Source organism: Pan troglodytes, chromosome 20 (genome assembly GCF_028858775.2).
Source record: "Pan troglodytes isolate AG18354 chromosome 20, NHGRI_mPanTro3-v2.0_pri, whole genome shotgun sequence".
Lineage (NCBI taxonomy): Eukaryota > Metazoa > Chordata > Mammalia > Primates > Hominidae > Pan > Pan troglodytes.
This window is the reverse complement of record NC_072418.2, coordinates 22,142,648-22,169,272: the sequence shown is the minus strand read 5'-3', so window position 1 is coordinate 22,169,272 and position 26,625 is coordinate 22,142,648. Positions and strand designations below refer to the sequence as shown.

Sequence of the window (26,625 nt, the reverse complement as noted above, 5' to 3'; positions counted from 1 at the left end):
GAATCGCTTGAACCCGGGAGGGGGAGGTTGCAGTGAGCCGAGATCGTGTCACTGCAGTCCACCGTGGGCAACAAGAGCAAAACTCCGTCTCAAAAAACAAACAAAAAAGATACAGCTGTGATTTTTTTTTTTTTTTTTTTTTTTTTTTTTTTTGGGACAAGGTCTCTCTTTGTTGCCCAGGCTGGAGTGGCACGATCTTGGCTCACTGCAGTCTCTACCCGGGTTCAAGCAATTCTCGTGCCTCTGCCTCCTGAGTAGCTGAGACTACAGGCGCAGGCCACCATGCCTGGCTAATTTTTTGTATTTTTAGTGGAGACAGGGTTTCACCATGTTGGCCAGGCTGGTCTCGAACTCCTGACCTCAGGCGATCCACCTGCCTCGACCTCCCCAAAGTGCTGGAGTTACAGGCATGAGCCACTTCACCCGGCTCACAGCTGTAATTTGAACCCAGATCTAGCAACAGTGACGTTGCGGGGGTGGGGGAAGCCCTCCCTGCTGTGGGTCCCTTTCCTCTCGGGAAGAGGGGGTGGGGGAGTCAGGGCGGGGCTGGGCGACATTCAGCTGGACCCACTAGCTCGTTCCTTCCTCTGTTCATTCATGTAGTCATGCATTTCTTGAGCACCTACTGTCTGCCAGGCCCCAGAGCTCATGGCGAAGAGACTTGGGCCCATCCCTGCCGAAAACGAGACAATTGAAAAGTCAAGTAAAATAAAAGAATGACATGGAAATAAAATAATTGTAAGTTGTGCTAAATGCCAGGTAGAGTTGGGAGGTGTTCAAGGAGGGACTCTGGGCAGGGCGTGGCAGCTCACGCCTATAATTCCAGAACTTTGGGAAGCTGAGGTGGGCGGATCGCTTGAGCCCAGGAGTTAAAGACCAATCTGGGCAACACAGCGAGACGGCCATCTGTACAAAAAATTTAAAAATTAGCCAGGCATGGTGGTGTGTCTCAGTTACTTGGGAGGGTGAGGTGGGAGAATCGCTTGGGCCTGGGAGTTCAAGGCTGCAGTGAGCTATGATCGTGCCACTGCACTCCAGCCTGGACCACAGAGTGAGACCCTGTCTCAGAAAAAAAAAAAAAAAAAAAGTCAAGGGACTCTGAAGGTAAGAGAAACAGTCCAGGTTGTTCCCCAGGAAGAGGAGAGCTGGCGTGTTTGAGTAAGGCCAGTAAGCTTATTTGCCTGGAATAGGGAGGGAGAGAGGGAAAGGAGATGGCAAGGTAAGGAGGAAATCGAGAGAGGACCCCACAGAGCCTGGGAGTGGCTCCCATTTGGGGTATATGGGGAAATTTATTAGGTATATTAGGAAATCCTAATCGTGCCTACCTGCATATGAGCCCCACATAGCTGCTCCTCTGGTGGGTCTCCCCATGCCCAGCCCCTGCTTACTCAGTCTCAATGGCTTTCTGGTGCCCTGGTGATGCAGTGCCAGCTCTATCTTCATCCCTCCAAATAGATATATGGCCCTGTCCCCTTCAGTTTTGCAGATGAGGAAACTGAGGCTAAAAGAGGGGCAGTGCCTAGCCTCCAGTCTTGGCTGGACCACATCAGAGTGGAGGTAGAAAACCCAGCTCCTGGGGCCGGGCATGGTGGCTCACGCCTGTAATCCCAGCACTTTGGGAGGCGGATCACTTGAGGTCAGGCGTTTGAGACCAGCCTGGCTAACATGGTAAAACCCCATCTCTACTAAAAATACAAAATTTAGCCGGGCATGGGTGGCTTGCACCTGTAGTCCTAGCTACTGGGGAGCCTGAGTCAGGAGAATCACTTGAACCCGGAAAATGGAGGATGCAGTGAGCCAAGATCCCACCAATGCACTCCAGCCTGGGCAGCAGAGCAAGACTCTGCCTCAAAAGAAAAAATAAATAAATAAAATAAAACCTAGCCCCTAGCCCCTCTGGTTTATTTGAAGGGTGCTGCTCCTGACTGGGGCCATGCCTCAGACTCCCCACTTGGAAAACGGGGCAAAACCCCATCCTTGGGGTAGTGGGCATGGCTTCAGAGTGGGCGTAGCTTGAGTACTGGGCCCAGGACCTTCCCTAGACTCCCACTGCACTTAGCTAAAACCCACGCCCTTGCCCCGTCTTCCCACCCAGTCCCACCACATTGCCCTTTTTGTTCTTGACCTGCCATGCTGGCTCCTATCTCCAAGCCTTTGCACACTCCTGGCACTTTTCCCCTCTTCAAGCCTTGCCTAAAATGTCACCCTATGCCCTCCTCTCAAGGTGCTATATGTTTCTGTCTGGATAGCTCCTGCCACATCTCCGGGGCCCAGGGCATAGTGCATGCCATCTGTCGACCGACGAATCTGTGGGAGCAGATGGGGTCAGGGTCTCTGCCTGCCATGTGGCCACAGACCCAAGGCTCAATTCAGAGAGGATGAGATGTCAGGGACAAGATGTCAGGGACGAGGGGAGTGTCCCATTTTCTCAGCTGGAGAGGCTATTTGAGATCATGACCCAGGACCCACCCCTTGAATCTGCCCCAACTGCACTGACAAGCCTGTGCCCAATCCAGGGAAGCAGAGCCTCACGAGGAACCAAGAGCCAAGCCCAGGAGACAGCACCCCATAGGAATGTTTCTCAGGCCAAGCAAGAAATGCCTGTAGCAAGCCTCTGGCCCCAGCTACACGGTAGGCTGAGGTGGGAGGATCGCCTGAGCCTGGGCAACAGAGAGCCTCTAGGCACTCTAGCCTGGGCAACAGAGAGCCTATCTCAAAAAAAAAAAAAAAAAGTGGCTGGGTGCAGTGGCTCACGCCTGTCATCCCAGTACTTTGGGAGGCTGAGACCGGTGGATCACATCAGGAGTTTGAGACCAGCCTGGCCAACACATGAAACCCCATCTCTACTGAAAATTAACTGGGCGTGCTAGTGGCGGCACCTGTAATCCCAGCTACTCGGGAGGCTGAGGCAGGAGAATCGCTAGAACCTGGGAGGCGGAGGTTGCAATGAGCCGAGATCGCGCTACTGGACAGGCTGAGGTTCAGTTTCTACCATGTTCTCTACCAGCTCTGTGCCCATAAGACCAGGCACTTGGGAGTTGTGGGGAAGGTATGAGCTCCCAGGCCGGAGGCAGGGATGCTTCAAAGACAAGAAACAGGGCCAGGCGTGGTGACTCACACCTGTAATCCCAGCACTTTGGGAGGCCAAGGTGAGAGGACTGCTTGAGTCCAGGAGTTCAAGACCAGCCATGGGCAACATGGCAAAAATGTGTCTTTGCAAAAAATACGAAAATTAGCTGGGCATGGTGGTGCATGCCCATAGTCCCAGCTACTGAGGAGTCTGAGATGTGAGGATCACCTGAGCCTAGGGAGGTTGAGGCTGCAGTGAGCTGAGATCAAGCCACTGCATTCCAGCCTGGGCAACAGAGTGAGACCCTGCCTCAAATAAATAGCACCTAGTAAAACAGGGTCATGTTTTATGCACATTAAAATTCAGCAAAATGATCCCAGGTCTCACCTTAAGAATAAAACTTGAAACTATCAACACTTGAAAACACATTTTTGCCAGGACGTCGTTCATTTTGGATCCAGGTTGGTGACTCTGTGCTTAGATTGCACATCTGTAATATCACATCCTGCAGCAAAGACACCATCGAGGCCCCAAGCCTGAAAATTGCTCCAGGAAAACCCACCACTCTAGCGTGAAGGCTGATGCGGCAAACACAAGCAAATTCCACTGAGATTTTTTTTTTTTTTTTGAGAAAGTCACGGTCTCTTACCCAGGCTATAGTGCAGTGGCGCAATCTTGGCTCACTGCAACCTCTGCCTCCCGGGTTCATGCGATTCTCCTGCCTCAGCCTCCCAAGTAGCTGGGGTACAGGCACCCACCACCACATCCGGCCAATTTTTGTATTTTTAGTAGAGATGGGGTTTCACCATGTTGGCCAGGCTGGTATCGAACTCCTGACCTCAGGTAATCCACCCACCTCAGCCTCTCAAAGTGCTGGGATTACAAATGTGAGCCACCAAACCCAGCCCCCACTGAGATTCTCATTCCTCTCTCCCAGCCCATGGGGTAAGTTTGCCACAAAGCTCCAGAGGAGAGGGGCCGTGGGGACTCCATCCCCACAGTCAGTGAGGCCCCAGCAGCAGATGCACCCCGCCCTTTGCTTCTCTCATTAGCTAAGGGTCATCCTCCATCTCCCTCCAACCTGCCTCGGAAGCTAGGACGAAACAATACAGAGAAACCAGGGCAGAAGGGACAAAAGAAAAGTCCAGTTGACACATCATCCATTTATTATCCTTCAGAGTCTAAAACTTCCTCGTGATACAACGTATAGCCACCCATTCCAGCCTGCTTATTGGAACTTCTATTCCCATCTGGTGGCAAACATTTCTTTTTACATTTGTTTTACTATCAAAGATTTAGAGTCACAATAAATACAAGTGACAGCCTCCACACCCAAAGAGCCCCCCCAATACCCTGCACTAGTGTAACCGTCTATTACACTTTAAGGATTATAAAATTGTTTGCTGTCCTTTTTTAAAAGCTCAGTCCAAGTTCTTTAGGTTAACGTCATGTGCAGCATAGCTCGGCATCAAAAACCCTACGGCAGAGCAGCAAGGATCATCCCTTCTGTGATGAGAATATTTGTATAGAGAAGTCTCTCCCCTGCCTCTACGTCCAATAGGAGAGCGGGAGCCACGGGGCCCAGCGGGGCTGCCACTGGGTTGCCTCATTCCCTCTGCCCTGAAGCTTTTGCTTCACCGAGGTCCGTGGAGTACAGGTAAGACCAGGCACAACTAGCACTGTGGGCTGTTCCACTCTGAGAAGGGCTGCTACAGACCTCGTCAGAGGGGTGGTTCCTGGTCACCGTAGAGTTCCTGGGATGAGGTCAGGACGGCCATAGCTGTGGGAGGTTCCAAGGGCACTTGGCCATTCCAAACCCTACCCCCAACCTCCCCTACAACAGGCGAGGTGTGAACTCTGAGATCTCCCCAGCCCTGTCTACAGAGCAGCTGACAGAGGGAACCGTTTCCAGGTGCTGTTGGAGGTTCATGTCACAGGTAACAGGGGACAGTTACAATCAGTTGGGCTGGGGGCTCCCACATTCTGACGGCTTGCAGGAACCTGATCCTGGTAGGGCTCTCGGGACCAGGACCCAGGCAGTGCCCGGTTTAAGAGGGTGTGCTTTGCTGTGGGTAGAACACCCTTAACATTAATCAATAGCTATCCTGGTGCGTCCAAACCCCACACCCAGAGAGGTACTTAATAATGCCTTCACCTGGAACATCATAAACGTCATAATACAACAACCCGCTTGGGGCTTATCGTAGAGGTTATGCTGCAAGGAACTGAAAGGAAATAATGGGCTAGAGTGTTCGAGACAGCAGAAATGAAGGAAAGATTAAGGCATCTCACACTTTTGCCCCCTGGGGGAAAAAAAAAAAAGTTTACATCACAGTATGTACGTTGTCCCTGATGGAATGCTCCCTGGGGACATGGGGCCGACCCTCTCCCTTTGGAGGGGCAGCAGTCCATATGAACTCACAAGGATGGGTTGACAGCCATCAGCCCTGGAGGAACAGCCAGGCCAGGCTGGGAGAGGTCAGGAGCTGGAGCTGGGGCTGGGGGCCGGCAGGTGCGGCTCGGATCTGGCCCCCTGGTCAGACCCAGCTGACCCAAGCTGGAGCAGGCAGAGGTGACTTCGGTCTGGATGCCTGATCCCCAGCCACTGCATAGAACTGAGGTTGGTTCGCTGGGGAGGGCTTTCAGTGGGAAGAAGCCAGCCTGGGTGCTCCTTCCGGGAGGAGCTGGAAGATCTGGCCCCTGTCATGGAACAGAGAGGGCTAACAGCTCAGGGTCGTAGGAGACAGGTATTTATTTGCCAGGCACACAGAAAAATGCGAGGAATAGAAATGCTTGCATACTCTTGATTTTTTTTTTTTTTTTTTGGTGTAAAAAACACACCCTCCCCTCCCACCCCAAAAAACATCAAATTCCTTCCTTTTCCCCAAATCCCTGGATCTTGGAATGAAAGCCACCCTTCCCCAATCTGTCCTCACCTCCTTCAGCCCATCCAAAGTTATGCACAAAAAAACAAAAATTAGTGAGAAATTTGGGGATTTGCACAACAAAAAATTAGATAATGTTTTCCAAAACTAGGTCTTCTATGGTGTGTCAAAAAAAGTTTCCTACAGACTGAGGATATTCACACGACAGGAGCCTGGGGGTTAAATGAGCCTTTATTAGAATGTTGTAGCAGTTGTGTTTGAAGGCGGTGGCCCTACAAAAAAAAATTTAAATTAAAGTCCCTAACTGCATGGGTAGGAAAACCAGGGCTGGAGCTCAATTGGAACCGGTGGAGCCCAGAACTCATGGAGACATACGTATGTACGTGGGCACGGGACGCCCTCGCACTGGCATGAAGCTGGCCCAGCCTGCAAGAGACACGGAATGGCTTCTGCCTTTCCTCACGGAACCAGTTTTTAAAGAGTGGGACGGGAAAGAAACAAAAATGAAACTAAAAGCAGACCTGATCCTTTTAAAAACATTTTTGTAGACTCTAAAGGGAATTACAAAAAAAAAAGTCTGAAAGCAAATCCTGACAGCAACCCCTAGGTTTAAGGACAGGTTCTAAACTAGACCCAAACGGAAATCCTGACATCTGTGCGCAGCGGCTCGCCGCACACCTGGACGGCACCTCCTGACCTGCACACACCTGTGCACGCTCACCTCCCAGGAGCAAGGCCAGGGTGGCGTAAGATTGCGTCCATCGAAATGAATAGAAAAAAGGAAAAAATTTAATAAAATAAACCACAACAGAAAAACCCCGCGACAGTCCCCCCTCCAGCTTCCTGCTCAGGGCTGCTGCCGACCGGATCCTCTCCTTCTCCCTTCATGGGCAGCTTCTGGAATCCCTGCTTCTCTGGCTGGGTCTGTTCTTCAGTTTGTTCTTCTGCTAAGTCTGGAAGGTCCGGGGGCGGGGGTCTCCAGAACAAGCAGCAATGGAGGCGTTCGGCTGGAGCGAGGGCTGCCTCGGCCATCCCTGCATCTGTCAGTCAGTCACGGGGGCGGGCCGGCCGTCCCTGCCAGGGGCTGTGGCACCACGAGCCGCCCACCCTCCAGGGCACAGGGCCAGCGGGACGATGCAGCGTACAACAGGGACCCCAGGGTCTCTGCACGGTTTACTTTTAACTCCATCATCATGAGGTGATTAAAAAAAAAAAAAATCTTTCAACTTATAGATCGCCATGGGAAGGTAGTCAAAGATTGGGAGCCTAAGACAGGGAAAAGCAAAAAAATGAAACGCCCCGCTCGGTTCAGAAGCCCCGGGCGCTGGCCTTGCCCATGCGCGTCACAGTGTCCAGGGTGAGCCGCCCGTGTGCCGGCAGGGGCCGAACAAGGGGGCCAGGAGCAGAACCAGCCCCCAAGGTCCACTTTTCTGCTGGTGTCGGGCAAACTAAAGGCAAAGAGAGAAAGGAAGAAAGCCCACGGGAAAGGTCCCCCAGCGATGATCCTCGTCTGCCTATGAGGCGGCACCAGCCCTCTAGCCCTGATGAAACTTTGCAGCCAAGAATTGAGGTCTTGCCTCTGCAGCATGGCCGGTGCTTGCTCTTGGGGCGGGCACGGTGTCTTCCCGAGCCAGCGGAGGGTGGTGCAGTGGGTCCTTCTAGACCAGGGGCCAGGTGGGGGAGGAGGGAGCCCGTCTTCCACGGGGCCTGGCTCGCACTATTTCCACGTGGCTGACTGGGGGATGGAGCGGGGTGGGATCATGTCCAGGAGGTATTCTCGCTGGCGGTCCACGGCCGAGGAGCTCTTGTGCACCGCCAGGCTTGGGCTGACAAACGCAAGGGTCCCGCCTGCAACAGAACAGAGCGAGCAGCCGAGAAGGCCCTCGTCAGGAGGGCTCCTGGGAGGAGCCCAGCCATAGCTGCCTAGACCCCAGCCCTAATACAGACTAAGGACCAAGGAGCCCTTGCGCACCGCCAGGCTTGGGCTGACAAACGCAAGGGTCCCGCCTGCAACAGAACAGAGCGAGCAGCCGAGAAGGCCCTCGTCAGGAGGGCTCCTGGGAGGAGCCCAGCCATAGCTGCCTAGACCCCAGCCCTAATACAGACTAAGGACCCAGGAGCCCTTGCAAACCCGCCCACACTACTCCTCAATCAACGTTTCAAATCCCAGGCCCCAGAGCTGAAGAGTATTTAGGCAGCAACTCAATGGCCTTGACATTGCCAGGCTCTGCCAAGGTAATCCCAAGTGTGGGGCAATCATCAGAGGGTGAGCAGCTACCTACGTTCTACAGAAATGAAGGTGCTGACCACGGTGCTGCTTAGAACAGTGGAAAACCATAAACAAATGTGTGCAACAGGACAATAATGCAGGATGGAATACTATGCAGCAATGAAAAACTATCTTAGCTGGGCACGGAGGCTCAGCCTAGAATCCCAGCACTTTGAGAGGCTGGGGGGTGGGAAGACTGCTTGAGGCCAGGAGATAGAGACCAGCCTGGGCAACATAGTGAGGCCCCATCTCTAAAAAAAATATCAGCTGGACATGGTGGCACATCCCTGTAGTCCCAGTTACTCCAGAGGCTGAGGTGGGAGGATTGCTTGGGCCTAGGAGATCCAGGCTGCAAGAGAGCTATGATCGCGCTACTGCATTCCAGCCTGGGCAACATAGCAAGAAGCTTCTCCAAAAGAAGAAAAAAAAAAAAAGGAAAAAAAAACTATCTCCTACCCTCAAGTGTTGTTGTTGTTTACTGGTCTCAAACTCCAGGCCTCAAGCAATCCTCCTACCTTGGCCTGTCAAAGCACTGGGATTATAGGCACGAGCCACTGTGCCCAGCTCAAATTTTAATGCGTCCAGTAAGGGTCTCTCATTAACACACAAAGTAGCCAACGCAAGACACACATTTCCACAAAGGACCCTCAAGTGAAGGGGAGACACTGGGGAAAACCCTTAAATGTAATATTTGTTCACCTGGGGGAGGAAAATACAAGCCATTGCCACAGTCTTTTCTCTCTGTATTTTCCAAATTTCCATGATGGACAAATATCATTTTTATAATTGGAAAATAAATAAATGCCCCCACCCAGCACACGCAGAATTTTTGGCCAGAGTTGGAGGTAAGGGCTGCCCCAGACCCCTTGAGATGGGGTCTCACTCTTGCCGAGGCTGGAGTGCAGTGGCACAATCAGTGCTCACTGCAGCCTCAACCTCCCATGCTCAAGCGATCCTCCTCCCTCAGCCTCCTGGCTGAGTAGCTGGGACCACAGACACATGCCATGTGCTTGGCTAATTATTTTTTTGTAGACACAAGGTCTCACCATGTTGCCCAGGCTGGTCTCAAACTCCTAGGCTCAAGCAATCCTCCCATCTCGGCTTCACAAAGTGCTGGGATTACAGGTGAGAGCCAGCATGTCTGGCCCTAAGAGTATTTTTAGTGGTGGCTAATACATTTTGTGGAAAAAGCGTTCCCAGGTCAAATGTTCTTAGGAACCAACCCTGTGTGCAAGGGCAGCACTCCAGAAACCTGGCAACTGGGTCCTGCCAGGCGCTCTCTCAAAACCCCCGTGGTAACTCTTTTAGGAAATGGTGCTTTCAACCATTTATTTTCCCTCTAATCCTACCATCAGACACAGCAACTAGTGATGCCTTCATGCTCCCTTTCAAACTTTAAACACACACACACACACAGCTTCCAGATGACTTCCACCACCGTGCCCACATGCACACACTTATCGACTTCTACTTCTTTCTTATCCTTTCAAACTTCCCACAAGAGTAATTTCTGCCCAGCCCGTGAGTCCTTAGCTGTCTTAAACCTGCTGAGCAGAACGTCTGGCTGGCTGGTTTGATGACAAACACACTCAACTGTCCAGGCTGCCTGGATTCCTCTGCAGCCGAACGTCTGCTGTTTCCTGAAGTGCCCCTGCAGAGCCTGGCACCTGGGCACGCCTCTCACTTAGGACAGTGGCAGGCTCAGCAGGCTCTCAGGCTCCCCCCACCACTCTGCCTGGGGCCTGTCTCATGATTGTCCTCTCCTACCTGCAGGGCCACAGGCTTCAGGGTGCATGTGGGACACTTTGCTTCCTCTCCCAGAGGGTGCCCATCTCCTTAACTTGGCCCTTCCTGACCACCTTTTCTTTCCCTATTTTTGACACAAGAAATATAACACTTTTGTTCTAATGTTAACACATACATGAAAAAATAAACAGGCCATCGGGACCATGCCAGGGACGGTGGGGCCGCAACTGACTCCGGAGAGCCCACTGGAGGACCTTCACCCCTACTGGTTGTTCTTCAAACACCGTCTCCGGCAAGGCCTCCACTACCTGCCCCGGGTGAGCCAGCCGCTGCCCTGGGCACACCCCCTGCCCCGCATTACTGTTCTACTTTGCACCACTCGGTGTGACCGCAGCATGGATGGCACAATGACAGAAAAAAGATGTTCGCTGCAGCACAAAGAGAAAAGGGGGACCCTGAGTGGGCAAGATATGGGTGTGTGCTGACAAGAGTCCACATGGATGGCTGTGGGGGCACCCTCTGAGCCAGGCCTGGCCCATGTTTTGTCGGTCAAAGACTGAGCCGGGGTGCAGAGAGTGAGGGTGGTTACCATTTCCTATCTGCTCGGGGCTGTCACTTCTTCAGGGTATCCTGGTTAGGGGCAGGAGGGAAAGCCAGAGTCCGAGGAGGCTGAGCTTGGGAAGCGGGCCTGGGGGTTCACCCGCTGCACATGTGCCTCTGTTTCGGTTAAGGAAGGGTGAGCCCCACAATGGGCAGGTCCCCTGGGGAGCCCTGTGGAGGTCACCCACCTGTGCTGAGGGGCGTCTTCTTCCAGTTGGAGGTGGCGCTGCCCTTGCCGGCGCTCACGGTTCTCTCAGAATGTCTGCCGGTCCTGCTGACCAGGGCTGTGGCCGAGGCTGAGTTCTGCAGTTTGGGTGACGGACTGAACGTGTGCAGGACACCTCGGGGCGTCGTGGCCGAACCCCGGGACAGCTGGCTGGAGGCCTGCAGTGGAGAGAGGGGGGTGACGGCTCATGCAGGGAAAAGACAGCAGCGGGCGAGACACTCAGCGCAGCCTCTCCTTGCTCTGGCTGACCTCTTCCCACCCACATGGGGTCCCTAAAGTCCAAAATCAGGAGACCAGGTAAGTTACACAGAGGGGTGGGGGAGGGGAGAGAGTGAAACAGAAACAGGGAGAGACAGACAGAAGAGGCAGCGTGACAGTCGGCGACTGACGTGGTCACGGGCTGCGGTGGGGGCGCGAGGCTCCCGGCGCCCAGCGCGGTTCTGACCTGTAGCACAGCCCCGTTACTCCAGTCGCGGGCCTCTCCTGAGCGGAACGCCAACTTACGCCGGGGTTTTATGACCTACACAAACGGGGGTTGAAAGCAAAGTCAGTGCGGTCTGCTGGCCGGCCCAGGGTGACCGAGGGTGAGCCCCACAGGACAGGCCCGTCCCCTGGGGACTTTAGGCGCCAAGTGGGGATCTTGAGAAAATGCGTTTAGTGAATTGCAAAGAACTTCCAAGAAAACAAAAATTGCCAAAAGGGAGCTTCGAGTCTACAAGAGGGTGGGAAGGAGAAGCATTAAAATAAAACAACACGAGAACAAAAAACTTGATTTCAAACTTGTTCCTCTCCAAATTTAGCAAGAACATTTTTCCAAACGCCCCTTTGGTATCTCAACGTGGCTTTCAGAAAAGTCCCTGGAGACAAGCAGTACTTGTCAGCCGGCAGCCTGCAAGTGAGAGCTACAAAGTCTAAAGAAACTGCAAATTAGTGTTTTTGCCGCCCAACACCACCATTAACTGCAATTTAGACGCGCAGTTAACAATCAGGCGGTGCAGCGCAGGCGTGGGGTGGATCGCGGAACGGCCTCTGCCTACTAGGGACGGCACTGCTGGCAGCAGGCCAGGCTCACCTGCTTCAGCGCGGGGTGTGGGGCGGCGGTGGGCTCGGCCTTGGCCTGTGCAGGGGCCGTGCCCTGCTGCAGGAGCCGCTGCTCAATCTCCTGTTCCTGCTGCAGCGCCTTCACAAAGGCGGCCTTCAGCCGGCTGGTGTGCTCCACCTTGAGCGCCTTCTTCTGGTTGGTTGTCATGCAGTTCTCACACATGATGGCGCCGCTCTTCTCCTCCCGCCAGCGGCAGGTGAAGTCCGTCTTGCACTGTGCACACATGTAGGGCTCCCGGGACAGCACAGTGGCGGCTGACATCCTGCCTGCTGCAAGCAGACAGCACATGGCTCACGTCAGAGGGCCAGGACGACAGTCAGGGCCCTGGCCGCCCCCAGCCCAGGATGCTGGAGTCTCAGTCGCCACAGTCTGTCCGTTCTGCAAATGCCTACTGGGCACCAATGACATGTGGACATGGGGCCGGCCAACGCCGAACAGCTTCAGAAAACGTCGGCCTCCTGTCCCACCCATCGCTGGACATGACACCACTGAGGACCAGCAGGGACCATGCCAAGCCGTGCCTCAGTGTGGTGGGCACCCTTGCTTGTGTACGAGTTAATAAGGGTGACAGGCAAGTCACCCAGCAAGTGCTTTGTGGGTGCTGAGGTACTCAGTTCATTCTTAGGAGGGGGAACCCCCAAATGCTCCATGTCCTGATGAGGAAACTGAGGCCAAGAGAGACCAAGTGACCTGTAGATCACATTGTCACCCAGTGGCAGGGCTGGACTCACACCCGGGATAGGCCCCAGGCCTTGGGCTGCACCCACTGCACAAGGTGGGCAGCAGGCTACAGGGGCAGCAAGGGCTTGGTCCCCTTGTCTGGGGGACAGAATGCATAATCTCCTTGGGGGCTGCAAGAGGTAGCTGGGGAAGTGTACATGAAGCATGTGCTCGGGCGTGAGGTCTGGGCGTATTTGTGCCGACCTTTTTTGTGTTCAGCACTTAGGGGACTTAATTGCTCTTGGTCATCACAGACAATGTCAGAGGACGGCAGGGGCTGGGGGGTGGGGAGATGGATGTGGCGAGACCCTCGGCCTTCCCTCTCCTGCCTGGACTGGCCTGGCCCCTTCAAAGCCCCTGACCCATGAGACCGCCACCTGCAGCTTACATGCTCTGGTGACAACGGCACATCTCCTTGCACACGTCCAACCCATGGCCAGCGTGAGCGGCGCCAGAACCAGACATGGCGCGAGGCTGGGGGCTCTGGGAGGTGTCAGGAGATGCCTCCAGCAGGGCTCAAAGTCTCTCCCACAGTGAGGTCCTATCCTTGGCAACAGGAGAGGGAGACTGAGCCCTGATGAGGGAACGGCAGAGACAGACTGGTCTGGGAGAGCGGATGCCCGCACAGGCAGGGGCAAGGAGGGGCACTGGTCCCAACTCGGCCCCCAATCCTCATTTCCTACAGCAGCCCCAGGTGGCTCTTTTGCCGACATCACCTTGTCGAAAAGGAGGCACCAAAGGCACCAGCCGGGCTGTGTCAGAGCCTCACCTCCCCACAGCTCCCCCAGGTCCCTCCTGCAGCTGGGAGCTGGAGGCCATGCCCTTGGGGCACGCTGCAGTTAGTCTCGGTACCATCCTGTGGCCGGGAGTTACGAGAGCGACTGAGGGGCAAGGGAGTGGGTTACAAGCAACTCTACATTTGAGGGCCACTCTGAGGCTGCGCCAGGCCCAGCCCCGCGCAAGTGTGGAGAGCTCTGCCTCTTGGGGACCCTGGGTGCAACCACATGGGGGCACCAGTTGATGCACCAAAGTACCCTAAGGGAGTGGGGAGAGCATCTTCCCAACCCCAGGTGCTGGGGGCACAGCTCGACCTGGCCCCCATGCCCTCCTCCCTCTGTATCCTGGGCAGTGCGCGGGAGGTGCTTCTCTGCACACACCCACCCCGCTGCTCCCAGGTCTGTGCTGGGAAGGCTCTGAGGCTGCCAGGCCCTGCCCCTGCCCTGGGCCCCTCACAGTCCTGCCGACTCCTCTGCTCTGAGAGTCTGATGCAGTCACCAGGAGAGGACTCAGCCTCCTGGCCTACTCGTGTCACCCCAACCTCAACCTGTGGGCAGAAACGTCCTTGGTCTCCATATCTGGGGAGCAGGGGCTCCCTGGGGGCCAACTCGGCCACTCAGATCCACCCACCCAGCCGTCTCCAATGCTGTGATCACCCCGTAGATGTCCTTTTATTCCTAAATCCCCCAGGACACAGTGCACTCCCACGCTGCCTGAAGAGGGTGATCATGCGAGCCTGCCCCTGGGCAGTGGGGTGGGCTGTCCCTCTCCCTCCTCAGAAGCTGGGAGCACTTGAGGCTCTGGAAGGTTCTGCCTGTGTGTCACAACTCCACATTGGCCTGAGAGCCCTTCGTGGAGGCCAACCCTGTCAGCCTCCCACAGATGTGCACCCTCACGTCTACCCCACCACACGCCAACGTCACGGAGGCCACTACTGCCCGTCCCCCTGGACCCTGAGCCTCTCAGGGCCTGGCTCTCAGAGGCCCCAACCGGAGGACAGTGTCCAGACTCCACAGTGGCACTGACGGTGTCCCTGCCAAGCCCACCCAGGACCATCCTGGCTAGGCAGCCCTGCCCCAGCCTCTGCTGTGTGTTGGAAAGAACCCACGGGGGCAGCACCCTTGGAGGCCAGAGGCGGAAGCAGCCCGGCTGGGTCCAGGCCACTCACCTTGTGTCTCCAGTAGGTTCTGCACCACCTCCTCCAGGCCGACCAGGTAGATGAACTCGTTGTTGGCGGCGCTGGGCAGGAAGTTCATCTCTGGGGCTGGGGGCTTGGGTGGGGGGATCTCGAGTAGCGTCTTCTCCAGCTGTTTGCGCAGCGCCAGCTTGGCGGCCGCCTGTCGGCTTGCTGGAGACTCAGCAGAGGTGACCACAGAGGCCACACTAGTGGGGGTGGAGTTGGCCTGAGCGGAGGTGGCTGTTGTCCCCTTCAGTGATGCTGGGGTGGGCTTTGGGAGACAAAAACTCAGTCAGGGCGCTCCGTGCGCCTGCCCAGAGGAAGGCTCCCCAGCGCCCCGAAGCCCGAGGTCCTGTCAACTGCACTAACCAGTACCCTTGACGATGGCGTCCCTAACAAAAGTGAACCCAGCCATGATAACAGGCTCTCAGAAGCCAGGGCAGCAGGGAGAGGTGCGAGAAACACACCACCCTAGGTGGTGGCTGCTCATCTGCACATGTGCACCGAGGTTTACCAGATAAACCGCACACACTTAAAATCTATAGTTTGCTGTGCTCCGCCATGTGAATGTGAGGGCACCCACGTGGCTGTCACCAGGTTCTGGTGGTCACCACACTGCCCAGCAGGGCCACTGTCCTCTGGCTGTGGCCTGGCCTACTGCCTTCTCACAGGGTAAGAGGGTGCTCACCGCAGCACCCCCATGAGCCTCTCTGCATGTGCTCCCCTGGGATGCTAATGTTTGAGGTAGTCCCCGAGTCCTTATGGGGCGATGGGGGAAGCAGCTCCTAGGCCAACCTCTTCCCCTTGTCCTCCACCCAGTCCTCACCGCTCCAGTGCCACCTCACAGTCCTGCCTGGATCCCAGGAGCAGACCCTTGACTGTCTCCACCAGCCCCACAACTGCTGGATAGGGCTCTCCCTGAAACCCAGAACTGCCCATATGCCAATGTTATTGCTTTTAGGGGCTGAGGACCCCTCTGGAAATATGATGAAAGCTGTGCACCCCACCCCCAGAAAATGGACACACCCAATGACTTGCAAATGCCACACTGTGGGGCACAGGGTGTGCAGGATGCCTTCCCAGGGTCCCACCCCCCAATAAAGGTTCCCAGAGACCGGCCTGCTGGTTTGTTGTCCCCTCAGCAACCAAGACCAAACCCAGGCCTCCCTCACCTCTGACCAGCCAGTTCCCCTCCTCCTTCCCCTCACAGCCTCCCCCAGCCACGCTAGGAGCAGACCACCTTCTCTGCCACTGACTGCCTGTGCCCACCCTCAGGAAACAAAGACAAGAGAAAGGACTGGATAAAAGTTCACGGGTGGGCAGGATGTGGTGGCTCACGCCTGTAATCCCAGCACTTTGGGAGGCCAAGTCGGGCGGATCACTTAAGGTCAGGAGTTCAGGGCCAGCCTGGCCAACATGGTGTAACACTGTCTTGACTAAAAATACAATAACTAGCTGGGCATGGTGGCAGGCGCCTGTAGTCCCAGCTACTTGGGAGGCTGACACAGGAGTATCTCCTGGGAGATGGAGGTTGCAGTGAGCCAAGATCATGCCACTGCACTCCAGCCTGGGTAACAGAGGGAGACTCTTGTCTCATAATAAAATAAAGATATTTGATCGCACCACTGTACTCCATCCAGCCTGGGCAACAGAGCAAGACTGTCTCCAAAAAAGAAAAAAATTTAACAGGTGTATGAAACTACCTGCCTGGGTCAGTCCAGGACTAGCCATCTTCTCTGCACTCGAACCTGACCTTCGAAAGCAGGCAGGGACACTGCCCAGAGCCTTGCTCTTGTCTGAGGAGGGTGGGCAAGAACAAACTGTGCCAAAGAGGGAAGAAAGAGCGAACACGCCCACCAACAAAAGCCCCTGCAGACCTGGTAATTTTATCTGTCAGCCAAGGCGCCTGTTTCCAGCCCACCCGCCCCTTGGTTCTGCTCTTCCCATCCTACTTCCAGGGGGTGGGGACAGACCCTCCCCATCTGAGAGGCTCTGTACAGAGGTAAAGGGACGTGCGGCTAAGAATAGGCGCACCTGGTGACATGAGAACATTTGCTGAGGAGGCAATCGGAAGAAGTCACTGCCGGGAGGGCGGCATGGGCTCCGGTGCCCCCCAAGGCATCTCCGGGCCCATCACCGGCCTCTCCTGGGCCTCGACTATCCCCCTAAACCTGCTGTGTGCCACATGCTGTTTCCTCAGCCATGGGGCTGGTAAGCAGACCCCACCTTCAGCTCAGGTCCGTGCATCGCCCCTCTCGTCAGCTGCCCACCTGTGCTGGATATCAAGTCTGCCCACAAAACTTCTGCCCACGACCCAGACAGCCCTGTGGCCCCCAGGAGCTCAAGTCCAAGCCCCTGCCTGGCTCTGAAAGAGCAAGGCAGGTCATGCCACACAGCCCGGGGAAACACTACTGTGCCCCAGAACCTGGGTCCAAGGGGAGCAGTCACAGGTGGGACACACACTCTCCCTGGCACAGTGTGGCGCAGCCCTCACCTGTGGGATGTTGACGAGCAGGCTGGTGTTGGGAACATTGGCGACGCGGATGAGGCCCTGCTGGATGATCCTCTGTCCCTGAATCTGCACACTGGGCACCGACGCCCGGGGGGCCAGGAGGAGAGGCGGTGGCCCTGTGCTGGAATGTTGCCTAATGCTGTGGATTTGCTGTTGGGGTAGGGTGGGGAGAACAAGAAATCTGACTGAGATCAACAATGGAGCGGGACCGGAAGGCACAGGGCACTTTGCCCCCAAGGACTGGGAAGGGCCCTACTTTCAAGGTAGACGACTGCTGAGGCTGCCAGGTCTCCCCCATGTGCACAGCCCTGCTTACCTGAGCCCCCCTGACGAGTGGGGGCATGACGACCTGCGAGCTCGCCTGTGGCCCCAGCTTCGAGGACGCCTGCTGCCCACCTCGGACCAGGGGCGGGGGTATGACACTGCCGGGCATCCGAGCTGAAGAGGTCTGCCAACGATACCAAGACCCAGATTTACATGGACCGGACCCCCCCACACTTTTTTTAAAGCAAGCAGTTTTGCTGCTTTTATGAAAGTACATACTAGTTTTTTGTTTGTTTGTTTTTTGTTTTTTAAGTAGCAGAGAAGTTAAAGAAAATTATGGATGGGCACAGTGGCACATGCCTGTAATCCCAGCACTTTGTGAGGCCGAGGTAGGCAGATCACGAGGTCAGAAGTTTGACACCAGCCTGGCCAACGTGGTGAAACCCCGTCTCTACTAAAAATACAAAAATTAGCCAGGCCGTGGTGGCACGTGCCTGTAGTCCCAGCTACTCAGAAGGCTGAGGCAGGAGAATTGCTTGAACCTGGGAGGCGGAGGTTGCAGTGACCCAAGATCGCGCCATTGCACTCCAGCCTGGGTAACAGAGCAAGACCCTGTCTCAAACAAACTAACAAGGCAAACGTATAACACAAAATTAAGAAAGATGACTACTGATTCTAAATACTGGAACAAGGAATAGTGAGTCCACCCAGAGCCGTGCAAACCTGGGCTCACTCCTGAGTGAGTCCCACCAACATGGCAGTTCATTCTCATGTGACACTGGCCGGCCCACGGCAGGATGGGCATGGTCACCCCCTAGAGCAAGCTGAGGGCTCAGGCCTGTTTGAGAGGGAGGGGCAGGAGGGCCTCTTCTGACCTCAGCCATATGGCTAGGAGAAAGCCTCTGCCCCTCACCTGGAGGCCCTGGAAGGAGGCTCTCTGGCCGGAAGAGTCAACATGAAGGGAGATCAGGCTTGCTAGGGGCGCTCACTGGAAAGCCCCCTTCCAGTGTTGGCCATGATTTCTGTCTGTGACATTAACAGTGGCCTACTTTGGGCCGTGGGGCTTGGAAAGTGCACGTGTGCTTCTTCCCCTGGGCTGTGGGCTGGAGGGCCTCACTCCAGCCTACTCAGAAGGAAAGCGCAACCTCTTGCAGAACCTGGGCCAGGGCTGTTTGGGAGCCCGAGGAGCCTGTTCTTGACAGCAGCAGTGCCGGCAGGGCACCCAGTGAGACGCAGAAGGGACACTGACCTGGAGTGATGGCTTGCCAGCAGGAATGTTCTGGGTGCCCCGAACAAGCGGGGGAGGGGTGGTCACGGTGCTCCCAACAGAACCTGTGGGCTGCAAGAGAGCAGGACACCAGGAGGTGAGGGGCCACTGGGCCGGGCCCTCTCCTCACACGGAGTTGCCAAGATTTAATGCTGCCGAAGAGGACTGACTGTCTTCCTCCTCTATGGCATCAGGCGCTCAGAGGTTCTGCTTGAAGGCTGAAAGTGACCCCATCTGCAGCGGGAGGTGACAATTTCTACATGGGCCTAGAAGAGATTTTCCAGCAGCCCCACCCCCTACTCTCAGCATCACTTCTTGGCTGCTCCCTGACACCCACGCAGTGTCCTGGCACCTGCTGTGCCCTCTAGGGGACAGAATGGCTGATGGTGGCAGCACTGCTGAGGCAAAGGACCCATGGCCCAGACAGGGAGATCTCAATCTCAGTGAGAAAACGGTGACTCTGGGCACTTTTTAAAGCTGCATGTTCCAGCAGAGAAGGGCCAGTGAGAGACTTGGTGTCCCTCAATGAGTTTTCGACAAGTGACAAAGAAATAGAAAAAAGAAACCGGCAGGCTCTTTCCAATCCACTTGCTAACTAGGTAGGTGTAAGGTGGGGGGCGGGGAGGGGGCGCGGGGGCAGTGGGGGCGGGGTTTCAAAAAACAAACCCCAAGCCAGAGCAGAGAGAGTCCTGTCCTTCCTTCAGCTCCTGCTGCCCAGGACACACTTACTTTCTGGTTCACTGAGGCAATGACTAAAGTACTTGGAAGGTAGGAGTTTCCCAGAACAGAGCACTCAAAAAGCCTAACAAAATAAACTTAACCTCGCTGCCCATTAAGCTGCATCTAGAAGCAGCGCAACAGCGAGCTTCGGGCTCCAGGGAAGAAGAAACAGAAGCAGGACCCTCCCGAGAGTTGGGGCTGAGATCCACGGGAGCTCAGCACACTTCCAGCTGAGAGGGGACTGAGACGCACACAGCAGGAGGGATGATGGTAGAGACTGGGGCATCCCCTGCGCCCACAGTGCAGGCGGCCTTTCTGCACAGAGTGCTTCACCCAGAAACATGCTTCCAGCGGCACCAGACATCTGTGCTCCACTTCCTTGCCACCTGTTGTCTAAGTGAGCTTTAGGGCGGGCGCAGTGGCTCACGCCTGTAATCCCAGCACTTTGGGAGGCCCGTGTGGGCGGATCACGAGGTCAAGAGATCCAGACCATCCTGGCCAATGTGGTGAAACCCCGTCTCCACTAAAAACACAAAAATTAGCTGGGTGTGGTGGCACGTGCCTGTAGTCCCAGCTACTCGGGAGGCTGAGGCGGGAGAATCACCTGAACCCAGGAGGCAGAGGTTGCAGTGAGCCAAGGTTGCGTCACTGCACTCCAGCCTGGCGACAGAGTGAGATTCCATCTCAAAAAAAAAAAAAAAAAAGTGAGCTTTAGACCCTCAGATCCAGAATACTCTAGACTGAAATTCACTTTAACATCTTTTAAGCTGAATCCAAAATGCACACTGGAGTCCACAAATGCGGGAGTGGGACCTTGCCCTATACTCCCTCAAGGAAGCCCTTTCACCTTTCTGGCCGCTGACATTGATGAGGGGATCAAGGCAAGGCCAGGCGCTCCTGCTGGCCCAGGAAGGAGGGGAGACAGGCACGCACCTTCTGGGCGGTGGCTTCCTTTTGTATTTGACTCTGCCGCAACTTTTTCAACAAAACGAGTTTTGCTTCTTCTAACCTCAATTCTTCCTTCAGCTGCTTGATCATCCTTTCTCGTTCTTCAGGACTGCTTTTCTGCAGGGGCGAGAGGAAGAGGGTTGAGAGGGAGCGTCCTTAGTGAGGAGCAGAGGCCCTGCCGTCACTAGCTCCACCTGAGGGCATCATGAGTAGGAAGGGCACAGTGGGGCTCCGGCGGCAGCGCCAACACGTGGCTCACCATGAGGGCCTCGGTGCTAGTCTCCTTCAAGGCCACCGTGGTCAGCCCATTCACTCTCGGGCTCGAAGGCTGCTCGTTGTCGGAGAGCACAATCACGTCAGGTGAGGGGGGTCTCCTCTCGGACTTCATGTCACTGTGGGGTGGAGACAGTAGTGACCAGAGTGCCCTTGACAGCTGGACCCAGCGCCCACCCCTGTGGACACATGGCAGGGAGCTGAGACCTCCCCGTCTGTTCCCTGTCTGCCCTGTATCCTCCACATCCCCTGCCCTGTCCCATGGCTCCCAGGCTGCCTCCTTCTTCTCACCCACACGTCATAGGGCACCCAATCCCAGTGCCCAGGTGGGCACCCTGATGGTAGGGACTTCATGCCTGCCGCCATGTCGCCAGGGCTGAGGGTGCGTATGCCCCTGAGCATGACATGGTGACTTTGGAAAACATGGCTGCTCCCTCTACTGTGTGCCTCGGATCGGGTAAACACTCGGCTCGGGATCCTGGGGCCCTGCTCAGTGTTAGCCATTGTGGGGGCTTGAGCATGCTGGGTCTGATGGCATGTGTGTGCCTCGCCACCAGCCCGCAGCCCCTGGCCATGGTGGAAACCCCTTGAAGGGGAGCCCAGCTCCCTGCGTGAACCAGATTTTCTTCTCTCTCCACTCAGGCAGGCCAAAGCCCTCACACCTGGCAGCCAACCTGTCCCCAGAAGACCGAGGGGTGTATCCACAGGCTGCCAGCTTGCTCACAAGGTGGCACCAGGTGCTAGATGGCCCTTCTTGGGCCCCACATGGCGGCAGTGGCTATCTGTTTTGAAACTGACTAGGACACAAGTTCTCTCAAAGACCAGAGACTCTTCACCTGCCTGATCTACTCATGGACTGGTTTCTGGCTGGCTGCCTCCAGCCCCACGTGGATGCCAAGGTCATTCTGCCTGTTACCCTGCTGCCCACTCTGTAAGTCGCAGCTCAAAACTGCAACATGAGACAGTTCTCATGATTCCAGCCCCCACACCTTTTTCTTTCTAATGAATTTGCCACGGTCTGGGGAGCTCACTTCCACCTGTGAACTTGACCTAAGGCCTGTTCCTCCCCTTTTCACCGTCGGCCCACGGCATCTCACTACCAGTTGGGAAGCACCAGGGGACAATCGGGGAAGTACTTGCAGGCTTTCCTCTTTTGTTATTTTGTCAAAGTATGGTCACAAACGTCTAAGAGTGTGGCTGATGAGCTGCTGTTATTCATCAGAACTGGGAAACAGTGAATATCCATTCTGTGCTAACTGCAGGCCAGGCTCCGAGACAAGTGCTCAAGGCACCCCAAGTCATTTGACCCAGACAGGAACACACTAGTCTGATTTTCCCTTTCCTGTGAACGATCCTCTAGGATGTATGTGTACAGCTGACACTACTGAAGGCGCAAGGCTGAACACCTGCTGTGGTGTCGCTGACCCAACGCAAGTCCCAGAGATGGCACTTTGTCCCCAACCAAGCAGCTCCATTTGCTGACGGCACAAGGCAAACTGTCCCTGATGATCTGGGTTCATTGTATTCTTTCTTTTTTTTTTTTGAGATGGAGTCTTGCTCTGTCGCCCAGGCTGGAGTGCCGTAGTGCAATCTCGGCTCACTGCAACCTCCACCTCCCCGGTTCAGGTGATTCTCCTGCCTCAGCCTCCTGAGTAGCTGGGATTACAGGCATGCACCATCATGCCCGGCTAATTTTTTTTTTGTATTTTTGTACAGACAGGGTTTCACCATGCTGGCCAGGGTGGTCTTGAACTCCTGACCTCAGATGATCCGCCCACCTCGGCCTCATTGTACATTCATCGAAGTGAATCAAGTCCATTTTTTTTGTCAGCAGGAAAACCAGCCAAGGACAGAACACGTCCTCTAGGTGGCACTGTGACCCAGAGAACAAACTCGGACAAAGTTAACTGGTTGCCGCAGCTCAAAGTTGTCCTGGCTCTTGCTCTGCCAGGGTCTAGTTGATAATTAGACCCCGGCAGGGTTGAGGAGAGTCGCTAGGATGAAGAACCTGACTCCGCTCTAGCAGCCCTCGGGACCTCTGAGGTCCCCTCCACACCCATGAGCTGCGTCCTCAGGGAAGGGTAGACACAGAGCACCAGAGGTTAAGGCTTCACCAATGCTACCCTGGACTCGCCAGATGCTGGACTCAGGAACCGCTTTATTTGCTCTCCTCTGGTCCCTCCTAATTCCACCCACCACAGCTACGTGGTGGCTGTACCTGAACGCCGGTCCTAGCCCTGATGAAGCAGCTTCTCACCAGAGACCTGGGCGTGGACAGAAAGGTACGATTTCGAAGTATACAATCCCCCAGGCAAGGGGTTATCAGCCCACATTCTGAAGCCCAGAACCGGGTAGTTTGTTTCTAAAGTAACCCAGGACACCTCACTCAGGTCTTAGCAAACCGCCAGCATGTCTCTCCTTGCTGCCGGCCCCATGCCGCCCAAGATCGACTTTCAAGGTGACCTCAGGGCTCTAATTCCAGGTTCCCTGGACGTGTACACACACTGAGCACCTCAGAGGCAGGCAGTCCCAAGGCTTCAGCACAGAGGTGCAGCAGCTGGCCTCCACCCAGGTGGCCTCCAAAGTGAACAGGGGAGCAGGGGGCCAAGGCAGCATCTTGTATAGAGTTACAGACACAATTCCTGGGCTAGCATGAGCTGAAATGAAATGACAGCCAAGCTCTAAGGCACTTAACACTTCTTATCATCTTATTGAGGGCGTGTGCTTCTTCCAGAGGTGAGATGTCTAATAAAATTCAAACCTGCCTGAGGGAAGAGGGTAGGCGAGGGGTCCAGACCACCTAGCAGCTGAAGCTGCCTGAGAGGGCTGCTCTGACCACAGCGCTCCCTGGCCCCATCTTGGCCTGCGACTAATCAATAACTCATCCAAGAGATGATGTCACCACCCATCAATGATCACTCAGCATCCCAGCAGCCAGCAGGGAGTGAACTTCCTGTATGCTAATCAGGCCACCAAAAAGTCATGTGACAAAGGCATTTCCCTCCTTGGTCACATGACCCTTTAACTGTGCCTTCCAACGTGAAAACCATGGCAACGGCCAGTTCCAACCGGTTTGTGACACGCAGCCTTCATTTTGAGAAGGGAGGTAAAGGTTCAGGTACTGTCAGAAAATGGAGGCGCCAGGCTCACCCCAGGGCTGTGGAGCTGCAGGCACTTCCTGTGTGGCGCCAGCCCACAGGGGACTGTTGCTGCACCACAGGCTCCAGTCACCTCTACATACACCGCACACAGCAGGGTCACTGGCCCCTCTAAGTTTCTAAAATGAAAAACTTTGTTAAGCTCACTTTTTAAAGGAGAGAGGCTTTAAGAGTCTCGGTACTTTCTAAAAGAGATCTTTAATTCAGGAAAAAGAGCATGTGGCTCAAAATGATTGCAGGTATTATTTCAGGGAAATATTTAATTATAAAAACTGTCTAAAGTAAACAAAACCAGTGGAAATCTAGCACAACATGCTGAGAGGGATGGCATCGTGGCCCAGGGACAGCGTCTGCCATTCACTCCACAGCAGCCGTTCCGGGCACCAAGTTTATTTGGAAGTGATGTGATAGTTCAGGACAAATCCCATAAGCCCGTCCTGCCCATCTTGAGAAGCCTTAATGTAAAACGTAGTGATCAAGAGATTTTATGTGACATACAAAAATCCCTGGAAGCAGGCCAGGCTGTTATCAGCGTAAATGGTCTCACCCGCTCCCTGCCACGCACCACCCCCACTCCCCGACCCGCTGGCACTGGCCCTGACCTCACAAGCACAGAAATTCTGTTACCTGCCAGGAACTTCCATAGAATTTCCTGGAGGAGAGGCCGGGATTATAAACTTAAACTGAGACACGATCCCACTTCCACAGCAAAAGGTTATGGCTTTCAGCTGCTCAGCAACCAGCGGCCAGTACGTGGTTAATATTTAGTGTCCCCTCAGCCAGTGCCGGGAAGGAGCCGTCCTTGGAGGCTGGGACCTTTGTGGTTCTCTGAACAGGCCTGCCTGGTATGCAGGAAAGACATACCCCTCTCCCTCATTCATTCATTCATTCATTCCTTACATCTGCTGAGAGCTCATTTAAAAAGCAGGTGCTACAGCAGGCAGTGGGGAGGAACCCCTGGATAAAAGGAATTTCTGTCCTTAGGGTTCAGTCTACCAGGATGGACAGACACAACAGGGGAGCGGCAGGTGGGGGCAAGGCTGTAGGTGGGCTTGGGGCTGGCCCCGTGAATGTCTGACCACTGCTGTCACTGCCATAGCAGCAGGGCAGCTTCTCCAGAACTTGTATAAATGAAGCGTGTCCTCCTTGCCCCAGACCTGCTTGATCAAAGTCTGTATTTCAGCAAGATCCCCCAAGTCTTGCACACACTAGGGAAGTTAGGGATGACCATGACCTGTAGCTCGTGAGGCCTCGGTACAAGAAATCCTCCTCCAGGCTGGCTTGGGGAGACAGGCAGGGCCCAGCAATGCCTTCTCCAGCCACAGAACCATTTCCCACTAGAACCTTTCCTCCTCACCTCTTTCAGGCCTAGCAGGGTGGGCTGCTGGCTGTGTGCAAGGGTGGGATGAGGGCTCTGCTAGAGCCAACACCAGCCCTGCCAGCTCACTTGTCCCTTGTGCAAACACTCATCTTGGGCACCTGTCATGAACCAAGCTGTTAACATCCCCCGCCCTCCTGGGGCCTGGCCCACAGACATGGCCCAGCATGGCCATGTTCTGTCTGCAGAACATCCCTCTTCAACTTGCCTCAGGAAGCCTGCCCGGCCCTGTCCCCTTGCCTTGGGGTGAAGGTCATGGCAGAACTCGGGGTTCCACTCGGGGGAGTGCAGGTCTGAGCAGAAACCCCCCAGAGCTTCCCAAGAAGGGCTGGCTGGTGGGTCTGTGTTCCTTAGCCACCCCCAGCCCAGTGACTGGCCCACCCACCCTCGGCCCAGCAAGCCCATCTAAGTGCCTTTGGCTCCCTGCACGGCACCCCACCCCACCCCCCTATGAAGATGAGCCCTCCCTCCCCCTGCCTTGCAGGGTGACATGTCAGCACCTGTCTGACAAGCAGGTTCCTGCACCCTGAGCTGGGGGCCATCACGACCTCCTTCAGGTGGGTGTGGCACCGGCACAGCACCCAGGGACCTATGGCCCCACTCTGTGGCACAGCCTCAGCTCCCAACAAGGGACAAGGTGTTCCCAGGACCAGATGAACAAAGGGCAAGGGGGTATCCAGCCCTGGGGTGATACCACAGCCCCAGAGAAGGGGGCAAGCCCCCATGTCCTCAGAGCCAGGAATCTCCTCCTAAGTCTATGATGGCTGGGGATGGGGGAGAGGCTGGCTGAGCCCGTCGTGTGAGGGTGCTAAGCCCTGAGCCTGCATGCTCCTGTGGAGTAGCTCCTTTAGCAAGCTGAGGCCTGGAGCTCACCGGCCACCCTTGCCCAGCCTTGGACTTCAAACGACTGCCGGCAAGTCAGGCTGTGGAGAGAGCCCTCACCCAGTGAGCTAGAAGACACCTGGGTCTCACTTGATTCTGCCTCTTGCAAGTGACACTTCCCTCTCCATGGCTCCTGCATGGCAGGGCAGAGGAGTCTCTGTCCCGCAGCCTCTCAGGGCTGCCTGGTGAGGTGAGACTTCAGTGCTGAGGAGGCTCGGGCACCTTAGACAGCCGGCTGGGTGCAGGGGGATCAGGCAGCCCTGCTGATCTGAAAGTGCTCAGCTCAGGCCTCGGGAACAGTGACCTTCCTGAGAGCACTCATAGCCACCCTGCATGCCCCTAGAATGGAGAGAGAGGTTTGCCCTGACAGCCTGTGTCCCCTGCACCAGGTCCCATTCCCACCTCGGAGAAGGAAATGGAGTTGTTTGCCGGGAGCTGCCCCAAGGCTGTCATTTGGTGGGGCAGGAGCATCCTGCTGTCAGATCACATGCTGCCTCTTCAGAGCCAGCCGCCCACATCCAGCAGCCCCCAAAACCCAGATGGCAGCAGCACCACGGCCTCCAGAGGCAAGATGGATGCTCTGACAGGATGCAACCTTGAAGGGGCTAGGAGCATGCAGGAGTGATTTTCTTTTGGATTGTTGGGCCTTAG

At 55.4% G+C, this 26,625-nt stretch overlaps 1 protein-coding gene across 41 annotated transcripts in view; it reads right to left on the bottom strand.

Moving 5' to 3' along the window:
* Nucleotides 1–5,804: 5,804 nt before the first annotated feature.
* The window catches only part of GATAD2A (GATA zinc finger domain containing 2A), a 121,401-nt gene continuing 100,580 nt past the window's right edge, over nt 5,805–26,625 (bottom strand). For 16 of the 41 annotated variants that reach the window (XM_009435084.5, XM_009435093.5, XM_009435090.5 and 13 more), the window contains 10 exons: nt 20,543–20,675; nt 20,269–20,400; nt 18,598–18,687; nt 17,401–17,532; nt 17,067–17,234; nt 14,564–14,843; nt 11,869–12,167; nt 11,242–11,316; nt 10,759–10,954; nt 5,805–7,803 (listed from right to left, as the gene is read on the bottom strand). In XM_009435084.5, the coding sequence (XP_009433359.1) occupies nt 7,673–7,803; nt 10,759–10,954; nt 11,242–11,316; nt 11,869–12,167; nt 14,564–14,843; nt 17,067–17,234; nt 17,401–17,532; nt 18,598–18,687; nt 20,269–20,400; nt 20,543–20,675 (1,636 nt within the window). In that variant the 3' untranslated portion in view covers nt 5,805–7,672. Of the gene's footprint in view, nt 7,804–7,843; nt 7,963–10,758; nt 10,955–11,241; nt 11,317–11,868; nt 12,168–14,563; nt 14,844–17,066; nt 17,235–17,400; nt 17,533–18,597; nt 18,688–20,268; nt 20,401–20,542; nt 20,676–26,625 lie in introns of those variants that run through there. The other 25 variants (XM_063801396.1, XM_512527.8, XM_054672834.2 and 22 more) reach the window with 7 other exon arrangements.